The sequence below is a fragment of the Tachysurus fulvidraco genome, chromosome 16, assembly GCF_022655615.1.
Source record: "Tachysurus fulvidraco isolate hzauxx_2018 chromosome 16, HZAU_PFXX_2.0, whole genome shotgun sequence".
Taxonomy (NCBI): domain Eukaryota; kingdom Metazoa; phylum Chordata; class Actinopteri; order Siluriformes; family Bagridae; genus Tachysurus; species Tachysurus fulvidraco.
The window spans coordinates 5,448,206-5,470,514 of NC_062533.1; the positions used below are offsets into that span (position 1 = coordinate 5,448,206).

Sequence of the window (22,309 nt, forward strand, 5' to 3'; positions counted from 1 at the left end):
AACAAACATGAGGAAACTGGCATAAACACAGGTAATATGGACAGGTAGGAAAACAAGTTTCGATATCATGTGTCTCTTTTCGATATCTATTTTATCTCTTATAAAGCCAAATGAGGTAATGCTTTGGGAAATGTATTTAAGGTTACAGAACTCCAAGGCTGATGCTCAAGTTTTGTACTGAATCTTACAAATGGAAAAATCTATTCTGTATTATGATTTGAAATAAAATGATTACATTTTTTTTTGCATTTTGGAATAAATACTTTATATTGTGACGCAGCACATGCACCGCCGCAAATGCATGGAGGAAAAACCGCAGCCAAGAAGCGGGAGAGTGCAAAAGGCCGCGATTCAGCACCTTGGCCAGCGACGCTAAGCGCGAGCTACCGAACTTCAGCACCGTGGCCAGCGCCGCGGGGAATGAGAGCGGGGCGGAGCGGCCGAAACTCCCACCGAAAATCACGGGCCAATCAGGAGCGCCGCTGGAGCATTCACCCTCCAGGAGGAAAGAACAGCAGGAAACAAGGCTCAGCGGGTGGAGGGGGGAAAGGGGGGCGTACCAAACAGGACTAATGCTTGTTGTCTCTCATATTCTTTTACAAACACATCTAACACATCATTGCCGGCTGAGCCTTCGCTACGGTCCTAGAGATGGCTGCTTCACCTTTATCCTGCCGTCCCCCTCCTGCTGCCTAGTTTTGGAGCCTGGACCTCTGCCCAACGACCCCTTAAAGGTAGGAACTATTTATTTTCTCTGATTTCCAAATTTTAGTACTGCATTATGTTGATGAGAAAATAAATACCACCCCACTGTTAACTTTAATACAGTCTCTGTGCCTCTTCCGTGTCCCTTCTCTCTTCACTGCAGTCCAACAAAAGTAGTGATGTAGGAAGTTACAGAATTACAGTCTACAGCTATCCTCAGTTGATCTTGTAACTCATTTCAAGCAAAATATAAAAACATTATGATACAGCATGCTTATCCTACTGAGTGTCTGACTTATCAACCGTGCTCATGCCACACTGTTATACTCCTGAGCAGCGGCTCTGCCACGGACCAGACAAGGGACTCAGGAGGGTGCTTCCTCATGCGGATTACCTCTGCGCCTCGTACGTCAGTCTGGATGATAACTCTAGGGCGGTCTAGACCAACGTATCATTTACGATTTATCAGAAGACTTCATATTTCTTTTAGCAGTGAACATTTGATAACAAGACAGACTAGAATAACATGACTTAACAATTGATATTGTCACAAAGCATAAAGTCCTATAAAAATTAAACTGAACTAAACTGTGGTCAGCAAGTTGCATCTTTTTGAACAGATGTGAAGTAACACACAGAAAGGAAAGCTCTATCAGTGCCTTTTCACATACAAATGCCTGTGAATTCAAACGAGAGAGAGGTAGCATCAGGGTTAGACCTTGTAATCACGACGGTCACTCACAATTTTTTAGGACAATCGTTTCAAATTGAATAAAATGTACATTGTCTGAGGATTACTACATGTCAGCACATTTACACTTACTAGAACAGCTGTTTAGTAGCAAACTGTGACCATGTTTAGGTGTCAAGGCCACAGGGTGCCCTCTAAAAGTTACAAAGAAACCAGTGAGGTTAACGGAGATTTTTGTTTTTAGCCATGTGCTGCATGCGTGATGCGTCATATGACGTGTGTAGATGATGACTCACCTATTCACTTCACATTCAGTCGTTGTTTGGTTACTAATGGTAAATTTACAATTAACAGTAGTAATATAAGGACCTATGGTTAAACATCTGCTTGAAAGAAGCGTGTTCCTTCTCACTGCTTGTAGCTGCTTGAGTTGGCGTGCATCGAGTATGGAGTATGAAATGCCTGACTTCAAATTCCACTGTAGCAACACTGGTATTAAAATAAAAAATATTTGCTGAGAATAAATGACCGGGCACTTCTACTTCCTCTAAACGTTTTGCCATTAAAGTGCTCATATATTTTAGGCTTCTTGTGCACTTTCATCTTCACCTTTTACTTCTTTCTCTTTCTTGAAGTGTCTTTCCTAACCAAGTGCTCAAAAAAGTTTTTTTTTGTCCTTAAAAGAAAAATGAGCAAGTGTGATGTGCAGCTCGCTCTTCTATACTCTGTATTTGTCTCTTTTTGTCACCAAATGATGCCAAGATTTGCAATTAAGAATAGGGAAATTGTCACAGCTCCTGAAATTGAGCAGTGAAAAAAAGTGTTTTCTGAATAAGCAAACACAACCTAAATTCATAATCAGCCCTAACAAGAAGAGAAAGTTCACAGAGCTCTCTAAAAAGCCTGTTTGTAACACTATAACACTCTTGGGCAGTTTGCTCCGACTCACGAGCGACCTGCTGTTTTTCCATCTCATGGAGCAGCTCGTCCACTGCAGCTTAATACACACACAAGGCAAATAGTGCTAATTATAGCTTGCCTCAGTACTGAGAAACCGTTAGTTAGAGGAACAGAGGTTAGCTTTAACTGATTAACTGATAAAGGACTAAAAAATAAGTAGGTTGTTATTAATTACAAAAAAGCTGAAAGAGGGATCTGGATAAATAGCATAAAAGTCAGATATTTGATTCAAGACATACTGTACATCTATATTATTACAATTCTTGGCTGAAATAACTTGAAAGAAAGTTTTAAATGAAGCTAGATGGGGCCGTTATGTGGGAGGATTTAAAAGGAAGTTTCTCATTCTAGAAGCTACAACTTCTACTTAAAATAAGTTACAAACAAAAATGAATACCTGTCATCTTGTGTATAGGTAAACTAGCACTAGAAAAATGTGTGTGTGTGTGTGTGTGTGTGTGACAAATCGCACCCAATTTGTTTTGGACTGGTGTTTAGAGGGTTTGAGCTAGACACACCAAAGTTGCTATAGTAACTTATAAGACTGGCCTCTACATGTGTGCCAAATTTCATAACTTTCCTACGTACGGTTCTATGGGCTGCCATTGACCTCAATAGCAGAAGAGGAAGAAGAAGAAGAACCCGAACGATAACAATAGATGTCTACGCCCCTTCGGGGCTTGACCCCTAATATTATTATTATTATTATTATTATTATTATTATTATTATTATTATTATCATCTTAATAGTGGATGAGTGATCAGCTCAAAACGCAAAAAGTGGCATCGCTACGACCAGTGTTGTAATGTAACGGTGTACAAAAACTTCGTTACTGTACTTAAGTAGAAATGTCACGTATCTGTACTTTACTTCACTATTTAAATTTAAGTCAACTTTCACTTTTACTCCACTACATTTCCTAGATAAAATGTAAACTTTTACTCCATTATATTTCCATTAAGCGTCTTCGTTACGGGGGGCGCTGTTGAGCAGCCAATGGAGTAAGATGTGTGATTTGAGACTCCTGCAGAGTTTATGGTAATTGTTATTTTATATCGCAATTTGGATTACCTTTTTGATATATGCACCCCTGGGATATTGTGTTAAAGCCTTTTTTCACCACGGACATATCATGGCTGGTAAAACAGCAAAAACCTGTGCCACCACAACCCAACAACTGAGGCCTGCTACACAGGTAGCGACCCCGGACCCTGGGGCTCTGTCTTCACCCCGCAGCTCCACCTCTCCCAGGGAAGTCGCCCAGGTAATTGATGCGGAGTCCCTGAAGCGAGAACTGCTAATCTCTTTAAAGCAAGACATTGCTGAGATTTTTAAGACCGAACTTCGTGCGGCACTGGGTGATGATTTGTCCACAATTAGAGCTGACCTACAGTCAGTAAAAACACAGTTGGTGAACGATAAGGCCGCTTCAGACGCAGAGTTGGCCGCACTCAGAGGTACAGTGGGAGAAATGGGGGATTCTTTCTCCGTCTGTACTGATGATATAGCAGAGCTTAAAAACAAACTCGCACATTTAACCGCGGAGTTTGTTTCACTGCAAAATAAGTGTGAGGACCTCGAATCTCGGTCGCGTCGAAATAATATTAGGATAGTCGGGATTCCTGAGGATACCGTCATTAACAATACAGTTGTCTCTACCCTACTTAAGGAAACTTTTAAACTTGATGAAACACCGCTGATAGACCGAGCACATAGAACCTCTCAGCCGAAGCCCAAACAAGGTGAGCGACCGCGCACTGTTATTGCCAGGTTTCACTATTATAGCGACTGTGAGAATGTTCTACGGCGTGCCAGAGAGAGACGACAAGAGGCTGTGGGTGAAATAAAGATGTCCGTTTTCCCCGACCACACGGCCAAGGTGGCCCGGGATCAAGCTGCATTTAATGAGGTCAGGAGGCAATTGCGCGGTCTGGAAGGGGTTCGTTATGGTCTTTTCTTTCCGGCTCGTTTGCGGATTACATATAAAGGCGTGGAAAAAGACTTTGTCTCTGCAGAAGAGGCCAGGAAGTATATAAAAACGATGAACATTGGGTAGCGGTTCAGTTTGCAGTAATACGGCAATATCGGTGTGTGTTTACTTCCTGTTCCTATTATGGGGTTTACATTAATAATATTGCCTAATGTTCAGTATTAAGACTCTGTGGGAGTTATCTATCTCTCTACTGCAGCTTAGTCTCAGGCTATTCTCCGAGTTGATGTCACAATCACGTGGCATCAATGTTTTTTTCTCTTGTTCTTGTATAGTTGTCGTTTTTTTCTTCCCATTTGGTACTATTCATGTGCACTTAAATGAGTACTGTTAAGTCGAATTCCGGTAATCCTGGTGTAGGCCCATCTGTTCGTTTCACTAGCTGGAATATACGTGGCATGAGTAGCCCATCTAAACGTAAAATTGGTAAAATTTTTAGCCATTTGAAACGGCTTAATTCTGACATAGTGTTTTTGCAAGAAACTCATCTCAAATCTAAAGATCATTATAGGCTGCAGGCTTCTTGGATAGGGCATGTCTTTCATTCTAACTTTAACTCAATCAAGAGGAGTTGCTATTTTGATCAATAAAAATATTCAGTTTCTACCTACTGATGTTATTGCTGATAAAAATGGCAGATATCTTATGGTTGTAGGCATGTTAATGCAAACAAAGGTGCTGCTGGTAAATATCTATGCACCTAACTTTGATGATGTTGAATTCGCCAACAGATTACTTAGTAGCATACCTCATTTAAATTCTCATTTATTGATTTTTGGAGGTGATTTGAATTGTGTACTTGACCCAGTGCTAGATAGATCTAGTTCACGACCAATATCTCAGTCAGCTATGTCAAAATCCTTTTCTGACTTTATGAATCAGAATGGGTTGGTTGACCCTTGGAGAGTTCGTAACCCTTTAACTAAAAAATTCTCCTTTTTCTCTCAGGTTCACCAGTCATACTGGAGAATAGATTATTTCTTCATAGATAACAGCTTGAATTCATCTGTTGCTGCCATTGATTATTCAAGTATTTTAATATCAGATCACGCACCACTATTTCTGGATATTCAGCTGTCCACACAGAGATCTACCCCCCCCCCCCCTTTGGAGATTTAATTCTCTATTGTTGGCAGATAACAAATTTTGTGAATTTCTGTCCACTTCTATTGATGAGTTTCTCCTTTTCAATCAGAACGAACTTACATCATCGTCTTTACTTTGGGAGTCACTGAAGGCTTTCCTTAGGGGGCAGATTATTTCATACTCTTCACATTATAATAAAAAACATAAGACCAAGCTTACAGAACTCACTTCTGCCATTGGTATCCTTGACCAAGAATGCGCATCCAATCCCTCTCCAGAACTGTTTAAGAAACGTCTTAACCTTAAGACAGAATTTGATTTGATCTCCACTAAGGAAGTAGAGTGATTGTTATTACAGACACGCGGCACTTACTATGAACATGGGGATAAAGCGAATCGACTATTGGCTCACCAATTGAAACGTCAATCTGCCTCACGTTTGATACCTAAAATTAATAATAATGTTAATGTAATTGTTACAGACCCGGTAGAAATTAATGCCACGTTCAAATCATTTTATACCTCTTTGTATAAATCCGAATTTCCGGATGATATTGATATTATGAATCAGTTTTTGGACAATCTTGAAAACCCTACCATTGATTCTGACCATGTACAAGAACTAGATGCCCCACTCTCCCTTGAAGAAATAAAATTCTCAATTAAAGCGATGCAGTCCAATAAAGCCCCGGGACCTGATGGGTATCCTATTGAGTTCTTTAAAAAATTTGTTAATAAATTAGCACCTCTACTTTTGTCAGTGTTTAATGAATCCTTGGAAAATGGTTTGCTCCCAACTACTATGACCCAAGCTTCAATAGCTCTTCTTTTGAAGAGTGACAAAGATCCAACCTTGTGTGGTTATAGGCCTCTATCTTTTGTTAAATGCTGATGTTAAAGTTCTGGCAAAAACTATAGCTCTGCGCTTAGAGAGAGTATTGCCCAGCATTATTTCTGAGGAGCAAAACGGTTTTATTAAGGGACGCCATTTATTTTTTAATACTCGCACTCTTTTAAATATTATTCATACTGTACATTCCGAAACGGTCCCGGGATTGTGATTTCAATGGATGCCGAAAAAGCTTTGATAGGGTAGAGTGGGAGTATTTATTCGCTGTATTAAAAAAATTTGGTTTTGGTAATAAATTTATTGGTTGGGTGAAATTACTTTAAAACATTACTAAAAAACAAAAATAAACATTTCTTTGTATGTTAAAAGTTCTGTTGTGTTTAATACTCTAAAAATCTGGTATCAATTTAGGAAACGTTTCAAGTTTGTAACTGCTTCTCCTTTTCCATTATGTAGCAATCATCTTTTCCCCCCTTCGTGTCTGGATTCTTTTTTCTTAGTGTGGTATAGCAAAGGTATACACTGTCTTCTTGACTTATATTCAGAGGGACTTTTTCACAGTTTTGCTAATTTGTTGTCATTGTATGGGCTACCTGCCAGCCACCTCTTTAGATATTTTCAAGTTAGGCATTTTGTTCAAAAATGTTTTCCTGGCTTTCCCTCAGCACCACCTCTCCAACACTGGGAAGGTTTGCTTGCGTATAAATCACAAGGAAAAGGTGCTGTTTCTGAGATTTATAAACATATTCTGGATTTCTGTGACCAAACTACCTCCAAAACAAAGGCTGCTTGGGAAGGAGAGCTGGGACTTCAGCTTGGGGACGGGTGGTGGGATAGTGTTGTGAATGGCTTTGGTAATGTTTCGTGTGCTCGTCTCGCACTTATCCAGTTTAAGGTCATTTATAAGGTGCATTTTTCTAAATATAGATTGTCTCAAATTTACCCAGATGTCGAGGACAAATGTGACAGATGCTCTAACGCACAATGCCACCTGAGTCACATGTTTTTCTTCTGTCCACAACTATATAATTATTGGTCGGGTTATTTCAGCACGATGTCCACTATTCTGGGAGTACATTTGCAACCCTGCCCATTGATTGCTATATTTGGACTTCCAGATGAAGCATCTCAGTTAAACTATATCCAAAAAGAAGTTATTAGTTTTACATCATTGTTGGCCAGACGTCGCCTTCTTCTTCAGTGGAAGTCCTCTGTCCCACCATCCCACTCACAATGGCTAAAGGATACAGCATTTTTTATTAAGCTTGAGAAAATAAAATATACCATAAGAGGTAATACCTCCAAGTTTTTTCATAAATGGCAATCGTTTATTTCATATTTCATGGGCCTTCAGGTTTTGCTGGATTAGGTTTTCTTCTTTTGTAAATTTTAAATGACTTGTATCCGATAGTTAAAAAGGGCCAGGACCTGGGGTAAGCGGGTGGGGGGTGGTTTGTTCTTTTCTTTCTTTCTTTTTTTTTTTTTACTTTCTTTCCATTATTGTTATTATTGTTGTTGTAATACATTTACTTTACTCCTTTTTTTTTCACGATGAAAAACTAAAATGGGATTGTATTGTTATTTGACTTTGTTTACAATAAAAAGACTTCGCAAAAAAAAAAAGCATCTTCGTTACTCGTTACTACAAAATAAAATCAGAAGAAATGTGTGCGACTGCAATAAGGGAGGTTTGGCGAATCACTGCTCCTAGATTGTATTACACAGCTCCGCGCGCTCTACGGAGAAACACAGGTACGCGCAGCGTGCACGCGCAGTCAGAGCTGGAGGCGTTCATCTATAACGTTAATCGGCTGAAAGCCGCAAAGATGGCAACCAAAAGCAGTGAAATGTCACTATTCTTAATACCAGAGTTGTAGCACAAACAACATATTAATGCAAACAATCCATTCAATACTAAATAAAAATAACATTTACTGATTTGGTCTTCGTCTTGTGAATAATTTTTTTATTAATGACTGCATTCATGGGACACACTGTTTGTAGAGAATGCACACATACATGAACTGATCTGATTCAAGAAAATTTTGGTGTCCACTTTTGCCATTTAATAATACCATAACTTTTGGCTTACTATGTAGTCATATAATATATAATATAAAACTCTTCTTGTTTTAAATTCTCACTGAGGGCTAAAACCCCCTAAAGATGAAACCCTAGAACTGCCCCTGCTCTTATTCCTACAGAAAATCACTGAAATTTTACTTTTTACTTCAAATACTTAAGTACATTAAATACCAGAAAATTACTTTTGATACTTTAAGTACAGTAAATATCAGATACTTTAAGACTTTTACTTGAGTAATATTCTAAAAGGTGACTTTCACTTCTACCAAGTCTTTTTCTAGTACGATACTTGTACTTTTACTCAAGTATCGCTTTCTAGTACTTTATACAACACTGGCTACGACCCCATTGCAAATATTTTGAAAGTCTGATTATTAAAAATTATAAACAGCTAGTGTTCGTGCTGTCAACTTACCAGCACAGGAGAGCTACAGTGAGGCACAGCAACAACACACACAGCCTCTTCATTATCTTCCCACAGGGACCAACATCCTCTCTTCTTTTTACACGCAACCCAGCAGTAAGTTAAGCTAAAAGTAATGTAAATTAAGATTAACTGGGGTGTGAGGGGGGGTGTGTGTTTCTAGCCCCTATACAGCATTACAGCCCTACAGCCCTACAGCCGACCTTCTCTCGCTGTTGCTCTTCTGCTTCTAGTTCTCTTGCTGTTCCTAGGCCTCTGACTCCTCCCCCTTCGATAGCGGTTAGCTCTAACGCACAAATCAGAATCGCGCACACTGTTGGCTCCGCCCACACGGATAAATTTCAAGATGAGTTGGAAGCTGTATCACCAGGAGCGTCACCATGTCGATAAGCAATAAGATAACATTATTCTAGAGTGTGTGCAGGCTCAAAATGTCTAAGTGTGGTCCATATGCTGTACTCTTATCACATACTGTACACTTATCATACACATACTGTACACTAACCACATATAATGTACACTGATCACACATACTGTACACTTATCACACACATACTGTACAGTAATCACATACTGTATACTTATCACATATACTGTACACCTATCACATACTGTGCTTTTATCACAGATATTGTACATTTATCACATACACTGTACTCTTATCACATACTGTACACTAATCACACACATACTGTATATGTATCACATACTGTACACTAATCACACATACTGTACACTAATCACATATACTGTACACTAATCACATACTGTACACATCACACACAAACTGTACACTAATCACACATACTGTACACTTATCACAAATACTGTACACTTATCACACGCATACTGTGCACTAATCACATATACTGTACACACATCACACACGTACTGTTGTACACTAATTGCATACTGTACATTTATCACACATATTGTACACTTATCACATGCATACTGTACTCTTATCACACGCATACTGTACACTAATCACACACATACTGTACAGTAATCACATATACTGTATACTTATCACATATACTGTACACCTATCGCATACTGTACTTTTATCACAGATATTGTACATTTATCACATACACTGTACTCATCACATACTGTACACGTATCACACACATACTGTACACTAACCACACATACTGTACAGTAATCACATATACTGTACACTAATTACATACTGTACACTTTTCACACATACTGTACACTAATCACATATACTGTACACACATCACACACATACTGTACACTTATTGCACACTGTACACTAATCACATACACTGTACACTTATCGCACACATACAGATGTAGCGGCTCAAAATTGTTCTTTTCCTACACCTGACAGGCGCTAGTCAGGCATTCATCACACTTTCATCAGTTGTCATGAGCGGTTGTCATGAGCCCCCCTCTCTACAGGCAATCAAGGACGTTTGAATATTCTAATGTAGCCACCCCCATTCTTAGCTGTTGTAATGCAATACCAGGGCACAACCAGAAGATGGGGCTTTGATCTCAAACACTTTCTGACCCTGACTTTACAGGTCAGAGACAACATTTTTTTTAAGAGTATAGAAGCAGTTTTCTCTTTCACCTTGTACCTATCCAGCAGGAGGATAGTGGGAAGGACCTGAAACTTTAATGTCATTATCACACACTGGAGAGAGACAGACAGACAGACAGATGGATGTTGTGTTTTGTGACACTGTGGGTTTTGAACTTGTGCAAATTAAATTAAATTCAGTTTTTATTATATATATATATATATATATATATATATATATATATATATATATATATATATATATATATATATATCACCAAGTGTAACAACACTGCACTATTAGAGACATCAGTTTTAAAAGGAATCCTCCGATTTGCAGGAAATGAATACCAGAGTTCGCAGATTGACCTACAATATCTGTCTGTGAGATGTGAGGGAGATAACACCCCTTTGTTATGCTTACTAGGGGGGCAGAGCTGGGTGTTATCAGCAATGTTCTCACCATCCTCCTTCTACTGTTCTGTCTTCTGGGAGAATGATGTGCCTTGAGAACAACTTTCAGAAAACTTCACCTGGATGACTGGGAGATTGTGGTTCCCAGGAATCTGAATGACTCCACTGCTGTGACAATGCTGTCTCTCCTGAAGTCCACTATCATCTCCACGGTCTTGAGCGTGTTGAGCTCCAGATTGTTAAGGCTGCACCAGACAGACAGCCGCCTAACCTCCAGTCTGTAAGCAGACTCGTCACCATCCTGGATGAGGTCGATCAGTGTGGTGTCGTCTGCAAACTTCAGGAGCTTGACAGAGGGGTCATTAGAGGTGCAGTCATTCGTGTACAGGGAGAAGAGCAGTGGGGAGAGAACACAGCCCTGGGGGGCGCCAGTGCTGACGGTGCACGTGCTAGATTTGAGTTTTCCCAGTCGCACTAGCTGCTGCCTGTCTGTCAGAAAGCTGGTGATCCACTGACAGACAGAGGAGCGCACAGAGAGCTGGGTTAATTTGGGCTGTAGAAGTGATGGGATGATGGTGTTGAAAGCAGAGCTGAAGTCCACAAACAGGATCCTCACATAAGTCCCTGGTCTGTCCAGAATGGAACTAAGCACTGAGGCTGCCATTCGCGGCGCCATCTTTAACGTGTATAGTGACACAATACATGTAAAGACCAACAATGGTTCTCCAGCAGTGAACCTCTCCACCTCGAAACTCCTCTTTTTCAATATAGCCTTTTATAATTAAAACATGATCAACCGTGCACAAGATTTATTTAGACTTTTTTTTTTTACTTTCATTTGGGCTAACAGCTGCCCACATTACTCACAATGCTGCTTGGTTACCTGTTGATCATGGCATCAGTGGGAATTCTTCTCTACCTAAAGTAACTAATGCAGCGGCACTTTAATCCTTTAGTCTTTCCGGTGCCCGCACCTCATCAGCTGTACTCTCTGATCACACACAACTGCAGGGGCAGACACATACTGCCTGAAGAAAATTCTAAAGATACTCCAACATGCAATAATGCTCCTAGAAACCACTTCCTCTCGCATCTTTCTTGCATATTTCACATCGCTTCATGATTACCCTAAAGGGCATTTTGTCATGTTCCCCTGCACATAAGAGAACCCTATAGGGCACATATAAAGAAACATATTTCTTTCTATAGAGTATTTGTGCTCTAAAATCCCATGTTCGTGTTTGCTAAATAAGGGCAAGTCAGTGCTGCTTGTTTAGCATTTTGCTGAACGCTGAATGCGACAGCATATGTAAAGGTTAACTGCTTTCAAATTAAAATAAAGATCCAAACAATCTCAATCTCTCTCTCACACACTCTCTCACTCTCACTCTCTCTGTCTGTTTCTCTCCCTGTCTGTCTCTCTCTCTCTCTCTCTCTCTCATAAGCAATTCATTCCTCTCTCCTCATCTCCTTCGGCATGTAGTTGACCCTCTCATATCCACAGGCCTCTGTGAACAGTAGGGAAGGACAGATGGCTTGTGGTGCTGATGCACAATGATATTTTCCATCACTTTGGCTGCATCGTTGAGATCTTTTAAATAATATGACTCTAAACAGGCCATCATGTAACAGTGTGAATAATGCAGGTGAAAAACCTCAGGCTACTTTAATGCATATAATCATTATTATAAAAAAAAACATAATATAATAATTTGTTTCTTTCATCTTCAGTAACTGCTTTATCCTGGTCATGTTGTTTAACCTGGGAACAATAGGCTTGAGGATGGGATCACTGTCCATTATAGTGCACCATACGCTCATTCTTGCACTCATCAGACCTACAGTTCGTTTCCTAACAAGTTTATGAAAGATGGGAGAACATCCTAAAGCAGAAAGCAGGGCCGTAGCCAGCCTATTGAAAGGGGGGGGGGTCTTTTTTTCCCAAAAAGTGGACCTTTTTGCAGTTTTCCTCCTCCTTTTGTATTTAATTATGAGGTTCAAATACTTCATTTTGGTGCTCTGCCTCCGAAACCCCCCCCCCCCATCACCCACCCCTTAACATATTATTTTATTTTTGCCTTTTTAATTTCCTTGCACTCATCTTCAGCAGAACTCAAGGTTACACTGACCTCTAGTGGCCACATAACCACTTTGCTTCTACTTTGGACAAAAGTGAGGTGGATCAAACCACTTCAAAATCACTCCAGCTTCAAAGAATAATAGTATAAAAACAAAAACTTTCTATAAAGAATCCAATTCACTCACTTCCCCCTCTCCAAACCTACCTTAACTCCCCTGCTATCAGAATTTTCTATGAAGCAACAACTGTCAATCAGGGAGAATGAAGGTGAAAAACTTAGTCAGCCAACATGCTCCAAAGAAAGCTCTGTGAGTTCACAGAAACCAATGATTGTCTGATCCAAAAAGAAGTTTTATTTATATAGCGCCTTTCCATAGCTCAAGGTCGCTTTACATTTCACAAATACAGTACATTCAGACACTTACATATACACAACACATAATACATATAATTGCATTATCCAAAATGCTTGTTAAATAGATATGTTTTTAACTGGGACTTAAATGCACCCACAGATGTGATGTTTCGTAGTGTAGGAGGCAGCGAATTCCATAATTGAGGAGCATTTATACTAAATGACCTTCCACCAAAAGTAGACAGACGGAAAGGAGGGATGGACAACAAACCAAGTTCAGCTGATCTAAGGGACCGGACAGGGCGGTACGGGGAAAGTAGGTCAGACAGATCCAGTGCAATGTAGGCTAATTGGCATCTCTAAGTTGTCTGTAGTGTGTGAGAGTTCTGCAAGTGTGTATATGATTGTGCCTTGAAATAAGATGGCACCTTGTTCAGGGTTGTCCCCTTTCTCGTGCCACCTTGAGTCCACTATCTACTCGAGGGCCCCAAGAGCTCCTAATTTAGCTTAAAAAGCCTAACTAGGAATCTTATCTGAAGAGTGATTCAGGACAAATCTCAGAGCAACATTGAGCTAGGAAAATACAAACACTTATTTTAGAGAGCAGGCCAATTAAAAAAAAAAAAGGAGCTCTTTTGAAATCTGGTCTATTATAAGCCTTCACATAGTGTCTATATTAATATATTTGAGCCAGCTTATATCATGTAGGGATTGCATTCATAACCGATCATATTAGAGATACAAATTTTTTATTTATATATATATGTGTCTGTGTGTCTGTGTGTGTGTGTGTGTGTGTGTGTGACGGGTCTGCCCGGACCCGTTAAAATTCTAATATTATCATATTAAGCATCTCCTTATTATAATCTAATATTAAAAGATTATATAATTATTGATATTAATAAAAAGATAAATATTTCGTTCATGCGCAGTTAATCTAGATACGACAGGAGCGTCATCAAAAGCAGATTGTTTCTGTTCCATACTCCAGAGAAGAAGGTGGCAGTAATGCACCTAATTACGCTGGCAGGACAATTAAGATTCAAACTGCTGGCAGGACAGTTACATGCCCAGTTCTCTCACTAGGAAGAACGGAAGATGGAAAGGGAGTAAGGAGAGGTGGAAAGGAGAGAGGAAAAAGGGAGCTGCTCAAAGCTCTGCACTTTTCTTTTATTCATTCAATTCTGCCCTGTTCTATTTTACTTGAAATGTTCTTTTTGCCTAAGGTTCATGTGTTATTAATGTAGCTAATGTTTAAAAAAGGGGCAGCTCAAAAGTCTTTTAATTTTTTTCTTAAAGATTAAAAACACTTTTATTTTATTCAGAAGATTCAGAATGTTTTACATTACTTGAAATATAGGCCCTAAGTTCAGGCTGCTCAAAGCTGTGTTTGTACTTGGAAAATGGCCTTGCTAGCTACATGGTAAGATGATATATTGGATATTGAAATATTCTAGGTCACAAGATCCAGTTTGTTTAGATAGCTAAGTTAGAGAGTCGCTCCCTAAACGTAAACAGAATTAGAAAAATAGGTTGTGTCATTTGGATATGACAGTTAGACAGTTATACAGACAGTTTACATGGCACTCAATAAATGTGTAAATATGTCTTTTTATCTAGGTTTGAACGATCAGCCGACAAAGTCGACAAAAATGATCTCTATTCAGGACTACTTCACATCACTCGTCTACCAAACCCCTGCCATCTGTTCTTTCATCCCTCCATCGCCTCAGCACAGTCAGCTCTTCACTTTAATACCACAAGTTCCAAGCAAACCGGTATAGCCTTCATTCCTCCTTCATCTGCTCCGAAAAACAATTTATCTGATCGTTCAAGTAGATAAATATTTGTTCGGGTAAAATACACACTTTATGACAACCTTGAAAACATCATCTTTATTACATGTACAGTAAATACAACATTTATTAGCATGTTAGTAATCATATTTCCAAGTATTTTAAAAAAGCATCTTAAGAAATACTGGTCCAGATTCCAACTGTGCCTCGTGTTATTTTAAACTTTAGAGACTAAACAATTAGTCGTTGGTTTATTCCATTCCTAAAGCAGTGCTCTCCCTGAGATTAAATGTAAAAGGGCCAAACATACAACACGATCTGCCTTATTTATTTATATATTTTGCATTGCCACCCAAAACAGGCAGTGTACAATCTTAAAGACATATTTATAGCAGATGTTTCGTATTTAGGCTAAATGTGGCCCGTCCTGTGAAACACACACATTCACGTTAACTCAGAAAGCGGGACAAGTCCTCTCTGATCTCAGCCTCGTCCCATGGCCCGTGAATGTTGTCTTTGTGTCTCTGTAGACGCACCAGCAGCAGTGGACACAAAAAAGTTAGTACTACAGTAGCTAGAAACAGGAGAAGAGCTCCAGCAGGCCACAGAGTACCAACACCTACAACTCCACATACACACACCATCCCGGCTGCCCAGGGGAACGTCCACTCTGCCGCGTGTCTCAGTCGCTGCAGCAGATACGGCCAGAGTGCAAAGATGAGCAGGGCGCAGCTCAGCATGGCGAAGGTGTGCAGGGTTCCAGGCAGACGCGATGCCAAACAAACCGAGGCAAAGAGCGCAGCGTTGAGAGACAGGCTGCCTGGCAGGCTCGGCTGTGTGTACGGAAAAGACACCAGGTGCGCCATGAGCATGCCAGCGGACATGGCGTACACCGTGTCTGTGCTCACAGACTCGGTCAATGTCTTGAGCACTGGCGAGAAACCAAAGGTAAAGGCCATGAACACGGCAGCGCTCTGCAGGTCAGCGCAGCGCGTCCGCTCTCGCCCGATTCCACCACCAAGAACCTCGTACAGAGTGTAGCCCAGCACAGAGCATCCCAGCCCAGTACAGAGCAGTGCCGAAGGACCCACATTTCCCTGCTCCATATAGGACCAAAGTGTGAGGAACAACGCCACACACGAGAGCTGTTGAGAGACAAGCCCGGCTTCTCGAACCACTGCCCAGTAGCTGTACTGGTGCACTCTGATGTTGCGTCGAAGTTCCTCAAGGAAACGACTGTCCACGTAGTTGTCAGGGAACGACTGTCGCTCGTACAGCACTTTACGCCATGGCACAGCTGGAGTAACACCTGCATCGTTGTCTGCGCCCATTGCCTGTAAACAACATGCAGGACATAGCAAAGTTTTAGACCACATCTGAAGCCCTTATATCCTGTATGTACAGTGGAGTATGAGTAACAATTTCCACAGTGCGTGCACACACACACTCTAACACACACACACACACACACACAAACTACACACAAACACTACCTTTGCAGTGGGTTAATGATGATTTACAGTGTAATCCGTTGAGACGTTGCCATGTTAATGGATGAGGAAAAAGTGCATGACGGGAAACAAGACGTTTTCCACAGACGCGGATTTCGACCTAATCCCGGGTTGATAACTTCATTATCGGCTCATTTACACACAATTTACACGATAACATTTTAAAATACGAATGAGCCATAAAATCTGTTAAACACGTTATTAACCAGAGCTCAAAACATTCACGGAGCCGGCTCCGTGTCCTGTAGGAACTCCCGGAAATGACGCATATTAAAAACAGGAAGCGCGCAATGCGCATAGTTCCCCTCTGCTGAAAGAGTGTAATGCATCAAAGCTCGGAAAAAAGAAATATCCATCCATCCATTTTCTACCGCTTATCCGGGAATGTGTAGAGTTCTCATTTCTATTCAAGGAAGACAGAAAATATTTCACACCTCAACCCTGTTGGAAATCTACTAGAAATATAGAAATAGCCACAAAGTAGATGGAGATTTATAATAAGTATAATAAGCACGGTGGCTTAGAGGTTAGCACGTTCGCCTCACACCTCCAGGGTTGGGGTTCGATTCCCGCCTCCGCCTTGTGTGTGTGGAGTTTGTATGTTCTCCCCGCCCCTCGGGGGTTTCCTCCGGGTACTCCGGTTTCCTCCACCGGTCCAAAGACATGCATGGTAGGTTAATTGGCATCTCTGGAAAATTTTCCGGAGTGTGTGTGTGTGTGTGTGCCCTGTGATGGGTTGGCACCCCGTCCAGGGTGTATCCTGCCTTGATGCCCGATGACGCCTGAGATAGGCACAGGCTCCGAGAAGTTCGGATGAAAAGCGGGAATGAATGAATATTACACTTTTCCTGCACTGTGCTTGCGTCCAATCAGGAGAGTGAGTTAAATAAATAAATAAATACAGGAACCAATGTCATGGATCCAGAGAAGGTAGATAATAGAATTAAAGCATGGAGCTGGACATTTAACTGATGTGAAACTTTAATCTTTATTTGTATGCATTAATCTTTATTTGTATGCATGGTAAGTTTTAAGGTCAGCGTGTCTCAGGCTTCTCTGAACACATCTCTGTATCTCTGCATGATTAAGGACATTTTCCTAAAATCTCCCTCTGTGTGTGTGCAATACAAATAGTTAACACAAAGATATACACTAGACTTTCCAGTTCATCATACAAGGTTTTAATAATCTGAATCCTGAGTGAAACTGAAAGAAAACTTTCATTCAAATTTAAATGCTTTGACTCTGGTGGACTTTCAGTATGTTTCCTCTTCATCATATGGCATAGAGTTGTGCATCAGGACCTGGATCCTGGGATCTTTACCACACTTACCACATTCATCTCAAAATCTTAACTGCAGGAGTAAAAAAAAGACTCATGCACACATCTAATGCACAGATCAGTGTTTTTATTACTGCTCACTAATAGCACGACTATACAATAACTGTAATTATAATCCAAACTCTTAGATGGCAAACAATATATCTTGAAGAAAGGATGATCATTATTTTTAAGATTATTTCTATTCTAAACGCACATTACAAATGTCTAAACTACTTAGATTTCCTGAGGGTTCCACAAATACTGATGAAGAGTCAGTATAACATTCTATACTCATCAGATATCAGTAGGTATTAAACAGCCTACAGTGTACATGCTTAAAAAAACAAAATAAAATATAGATCCCTTAAAAAGAGCTTAGGATATATGAAGGAGGGACGAGGTACGTATACGTATTTGACGGAAAGTAAATAAAGCCATTCGTTTTTTTATGAAGTTGTGAAAACTAGAGAAGCTTTTAACGTTTGATGACATTGATTTATTCATCTTCCTAATGGAAATATTTCCTGTAGATACGTCACAGAAGGAGGGTTTAAAGTCACCGTGACTCCAAACACGTCGTTTACGGCTCTGTTACGGATGTGAGCTCAGACGCTGTACTTATCTCATAGTGGACGCCCAAGGTCGGCTTCAGCTGAGCCCGATATGAGCTCATACCAACAAATTCCAAAGCCTGAAATGTCGTTCAAGAACTCGCTCCAGAGAGAGACTGCGGTCAGGGAGGGCCGTCACACGATCTGCTCATCTGCTCTGCAGTGATTCTGGGGTGATACAGGAATTCTGGGCCAAAAACAGCCAGCGCCCATGAGGGCAGCTGCCCCAGTAGGGAGCGCTCGCAAAGACGCATTGTTATTAGGTCTTAAATCACAGCCGCTGGGATTTTTTTGTTTTTTTTTTATTGGTTACTTCTAAGCACTATTGTGCTGAGGCTTCCTCTGCTATCGCTCTTCCACAGCACATCCAAAGCAAACATTTCCCTGGGTATCTTACAGGAAAAACAATTGTGGTGCAGATGATTGAACAGGTTTGCTTCGGAGAAAAAAAAAAAAAAGTGAGAGGGCAAATCGTGTAATATGTCATCTGTGTGATCTGGGGGCAAAGAGGGAAAGAAAAGAAATATCAGTGTAGATGTGTGTATTTATTTGATATAAAATGATGCTATAAGAAGCTCTGACAATATCTGTTAATACTTTAATCTAAAAACCCATCATGTCCTTTTTACTGTGAGGTCGGTCACCTGTAGCAGCTCAGATAAGATCTGTGTCTTATTTTCTAAACTGAGAAATGAATCCAGGGTGTTCTTGGTTCAGCTAGAGTGGACAGATAAGAGGAAGAGACATTTTCTCTTTTCAGTCCTGGATTTTGAGCAGAGGTTACGTGCGTGTTTTCTTCTTGTCGTCAAAGAGGCTGCGCAACAGGTAGACCTGCACGCAGGACACCACCACCATCACAATCATGTTAGTGAAGGACCAGACATTGACGCGATCGAGGTTGCTCTCCTGCAGGTTGCGGTCACGCGCCTCGAAGGCCTTCAGAACCGTCTGGATCTGCAGACTCTTCCCTAATCTCGCCTTCACGCTGTTTATCGTGTCCTAGAGAGAGAGAGAGTGAGACAAGCAGAGAGAAAGAGAGAGAGACAAGCAGAGGGAGAGAGGGAGACAAGCAGAGAGAGAGGGTGAGACAAGCAGAGAGAGAGGGTGAGACAAGCAGAGAGAGAGGGGGAGAGAGAGGGTGAGACGAGCAGAGAGAGAGATTGAGACAAGCAGAGAGAAAGATATTGAAACAAGCAGAGAGAGACGGAGAGAGACAAGCAGAGGGAGAGAGAGTGAGACAAGCAGAGAGTGTGTGTGAGAGAAAGAGAGACAAGCAGAGGGAGAGTGAGACAAGCAGAGAGAGAGAGAAGTAGAGAGAGACAGGCAGAGAGAGAATGAGACAAGCAGAGAGAAAGAGAGAGAGACAAGCAGAGAGAGAGTGAGAAGCAGAGAGACAAGCAGAGAGAGAGTGAGACAAACAGAGAGTGAGACAAGCAGAGTGAGCTCCAAACACACACAGATCTAAACAATGTAGAAGAGTCAGACAGGCTGAAGGAAACAGATCGTTCTCCTGTCTGAGTGACAGCTTTGATTTCTTTTGTGCTTCCATTTGTAGCAATGATTTAATTCTCACTGCAGAATTTCAAAGGTTTTTGTGATTGTTGCAGCATTTTTTTTCTCTAAAATTTGCAATGTATCTTGAGATTTGTGAACTTGATTAATGTGGAAAAGTATTTGAACTGGTGACATCACAAGCACTGGATTCCTCTTTTAAACGCCTAACAGTGAAGACTTTTTATGAGAACTGAACACATGTTCCACAAATGGGAGGTCTTTGGCTGAAGTTCTGTTGATGTGATGTATAATGTTCTGTGAGGTCAGTGACTGTGTGTGAGGTCAGTGATGTCTGAGGTTCTGTGTGGTCAGTGACTGTGTGTGAGGTCAGTGATGTCTGAGGTTCTGTGTGGTCAGTGACTGTGTGTGAGGTCAGTGACGTTGTGTGAGGTCAGTGACGTTGTGTGAGGTCAGTGATGTCTGAGGTTCTGTGTGGTCAGTGACGGTGTGTGAGGTCAGTGACGGTGTGTGAGGTTCTGTGTGGTCAGTGACGGTGTGTGTGGTCAGTGACGGTGTGTGTGGTCAGTGACGTTGTGTGAGGTCAGTGATGTCTGAGGTTCTGTGTGGTCAGTGAAGGTGTGTGTGGTCAGTGAAGGTGTGTGAGGCCAGTGACGTTGTGTGAGGTCAGTGATGTCTGAGGTTCTGTGTGCTCAGTGAAAGTGTGTGAGGTCAGTGATATCTGAGGTTCTGTGTGGTCAGTGAAGGTGTGTGTGGTCAGTGAAGGTGTGTGTGGTCAGTGATGTCTGAGGTTCTGTGTGGTCAGTGAAGGTGTGTGTGGTCAGTGATGTCTGAGGTTCTGTGTGGTCAGTGAAGGTGTGTGTGGTCAGTGAAGGTGTGTGTGGTCAGTGAAGGTGTGTGTGGTCAGTGATGTCTGAGGTTCTGTGTGGTCAGTGACGGTGTGTGAGGTCAGTGACGGTGTGTGAGGTTCTGTGTGGTCAGTGACGGTGTGTGTGGTCAGTGACGGTGTGTGTGGTCAGTGACAGTGTGTGAGGTCAGTGACATGAGGTTCTGTGTGGTCAGTGAAGGTGTGTGAGGTCAGTAACGGTGTGTGAGGTCAGTGATGTCTGAGGTTCTGTGTGGTCAGTGACGGTGTGTGAGGTCAGTGACGGTGTGTGAGGTCAGTGACGGTGTGTGAGGTCAGTGACGGTGTGTGAGGTTCTGTGTGGTCGGTGATGTCTGATGTTCAGGAGATGTTCTGGATGGTTATAGACACGAGTTTGACGATGCCTCTCTGTCCACACCTCCACACTCTGAGTATTACTATAGTCTTTGGTAAAATGAATGAATCCCTTTGTGCTACTTCAGAAACACTTCCTGCACATCTGCGGTTTCGATCATGAACTTCCTGAAACAAATCATATAATCTGGAGCCTATTTTTATCCTGTGGGCCAAAAGCAAGCGACAGAACTGCTGAGCGTTGAAACACTCAGGCTTTGCACTTGGCGAATTCTGCTTTATCTTTGATTTATTCTCAATCCTGAGGTATAAAGTTACCAACAAACTAAAGCTGAAGTATTTTTTCCCATTAAATCATATGTTCGTGCTCTAATTTATTTGCTGCATTGTAGATAACATTTTTGCCACATGCTTCTGCCGTACTTTTAAAAATGAATGATGAAAATGAATTCCAGTAGAAAGGTCTTGCTTCCTGCTCTTGTTTTGCATCTGCTCTAGCATGATTATTTTCACGGTTCGAGAGGTATTCTCAATGCTAGGTTGCTAAGAATGTGTGTGTTCTCTCACCATGATGTCTTCCAACTTCATGTCCAGCAGGTCAGCACCTTGCACATACTCCTTCCAGCTCTCGGGATCTTCTCCATCGTCCATGTTGTCCAGAATGAGCTCGAAGAAAATGATCTTCTCAGACACTGCGCTGAAGGTGTTGTCAAAGCAGAACATGTAGTCTCCCTCCTCTGTCTCCACTCTGAGAAGGAACACCAGATATCTAATGTTGATGATACTAATAATAAGAAAAATAATAGTAAAAAAAAGTAAAAAACAAAACAAAAAACCTACGTATGAACTCCGTCAGACTTCCTGAAGTCTGAGGCCAGAATGTGACCTGTAGGAGAGGACAGGTAGAAATCCACGTCCAGTCCTGCTCCATCCAGGACCTGCAGATTCAACACACACACACACACACACACACACACACACACACACACACACACACACACACACACACACACACACACACACACACACACAGAGAGAGTCAGGTGTGGTGGAAACTCACCTCTTCAGGAGGAATTTGTTCAGACGACAATCCAACATCAAAATACTCATTCTCAAGCTCAAGTAGCCACTTCTGGATTTACC

At 41.3% G+C, this 22,309-nt stretch overlaps 2 protein-coding genes, 1 long non-coding RNA gene and 1 pseudogene across 3 annotated transcripts in view; 1 reads left to right on the plus strand and 3 right to left on the minus strand.

Annotated features, from left to right (window-relative positions):
* The window catches only part of LOC113658715, a 40,801-nt pseudogene extending 31,757 nt beyond the window's left edge, over positions 1-9,044 (minus strand).
* Positions 350-22,309, plus strand: part of LOC125138999 — a 23,149-nt gene continuing 1,189 nt past the window's right edge. Inside the window, exons 1-2 of the long non-coding RNA XR_007138089.1 lie at positions 350-734; positions 14,814-14,971. This is a non-coding gene — a long non-coding RNA (uncharacterized LOC125138999). The remainder of the gene's footprint in view (positions 735-14,813; positions 14,972-22,309) is intronic.
* Positions 15,074-17,016, minus strand: pigc (phosphatidylinositol glycan anchor biosynthesis, class C). The gene is made up of 2 exons (XM_027171266.2): positions 16,483-17,016; positions 15,074-16,323 (listed from the first exon to the last, which is right to left on the minus strand). The coding sequence occupies exon 2, from the start codon at positions 16,318-16,320 to the stop codon at positions 15,439-15,441; it is 882 nt and encodes a 293-aa protein (XP_027027067.1). The 5' UTR covers positions 16,321-16,323; positions 16,483-17,016; the 3' UTR covers positions 15,074-15,438.
* The window catches only part of tmed5 (transmembrane p24 trafficking protein 5), a 6,887-nt gene continuing 2,470 nt past the window's right edge, over positions 17,893-22,309 (minus strand). The window contains exons 2-4 of the mRNA XM_027171281.2: positions 22,007-22,104; positions 21,734-21,914; positions 17,893-19,434 (exon numbers count right to left, since the gene is read on the minus strand). Coding sequence (XP_027027082.2) covers positions 19,216-19,434; positions 21,734-21,914; positions 22,007-22,104 — 498 coding nt within the window. The 3' untranslated portion in view covers positions 17,893-19,215. The remainder of the gene's footprint in view (positions 19,435-21,733; positions 21,915-22,006; positions 22,105-22,309) is intronic.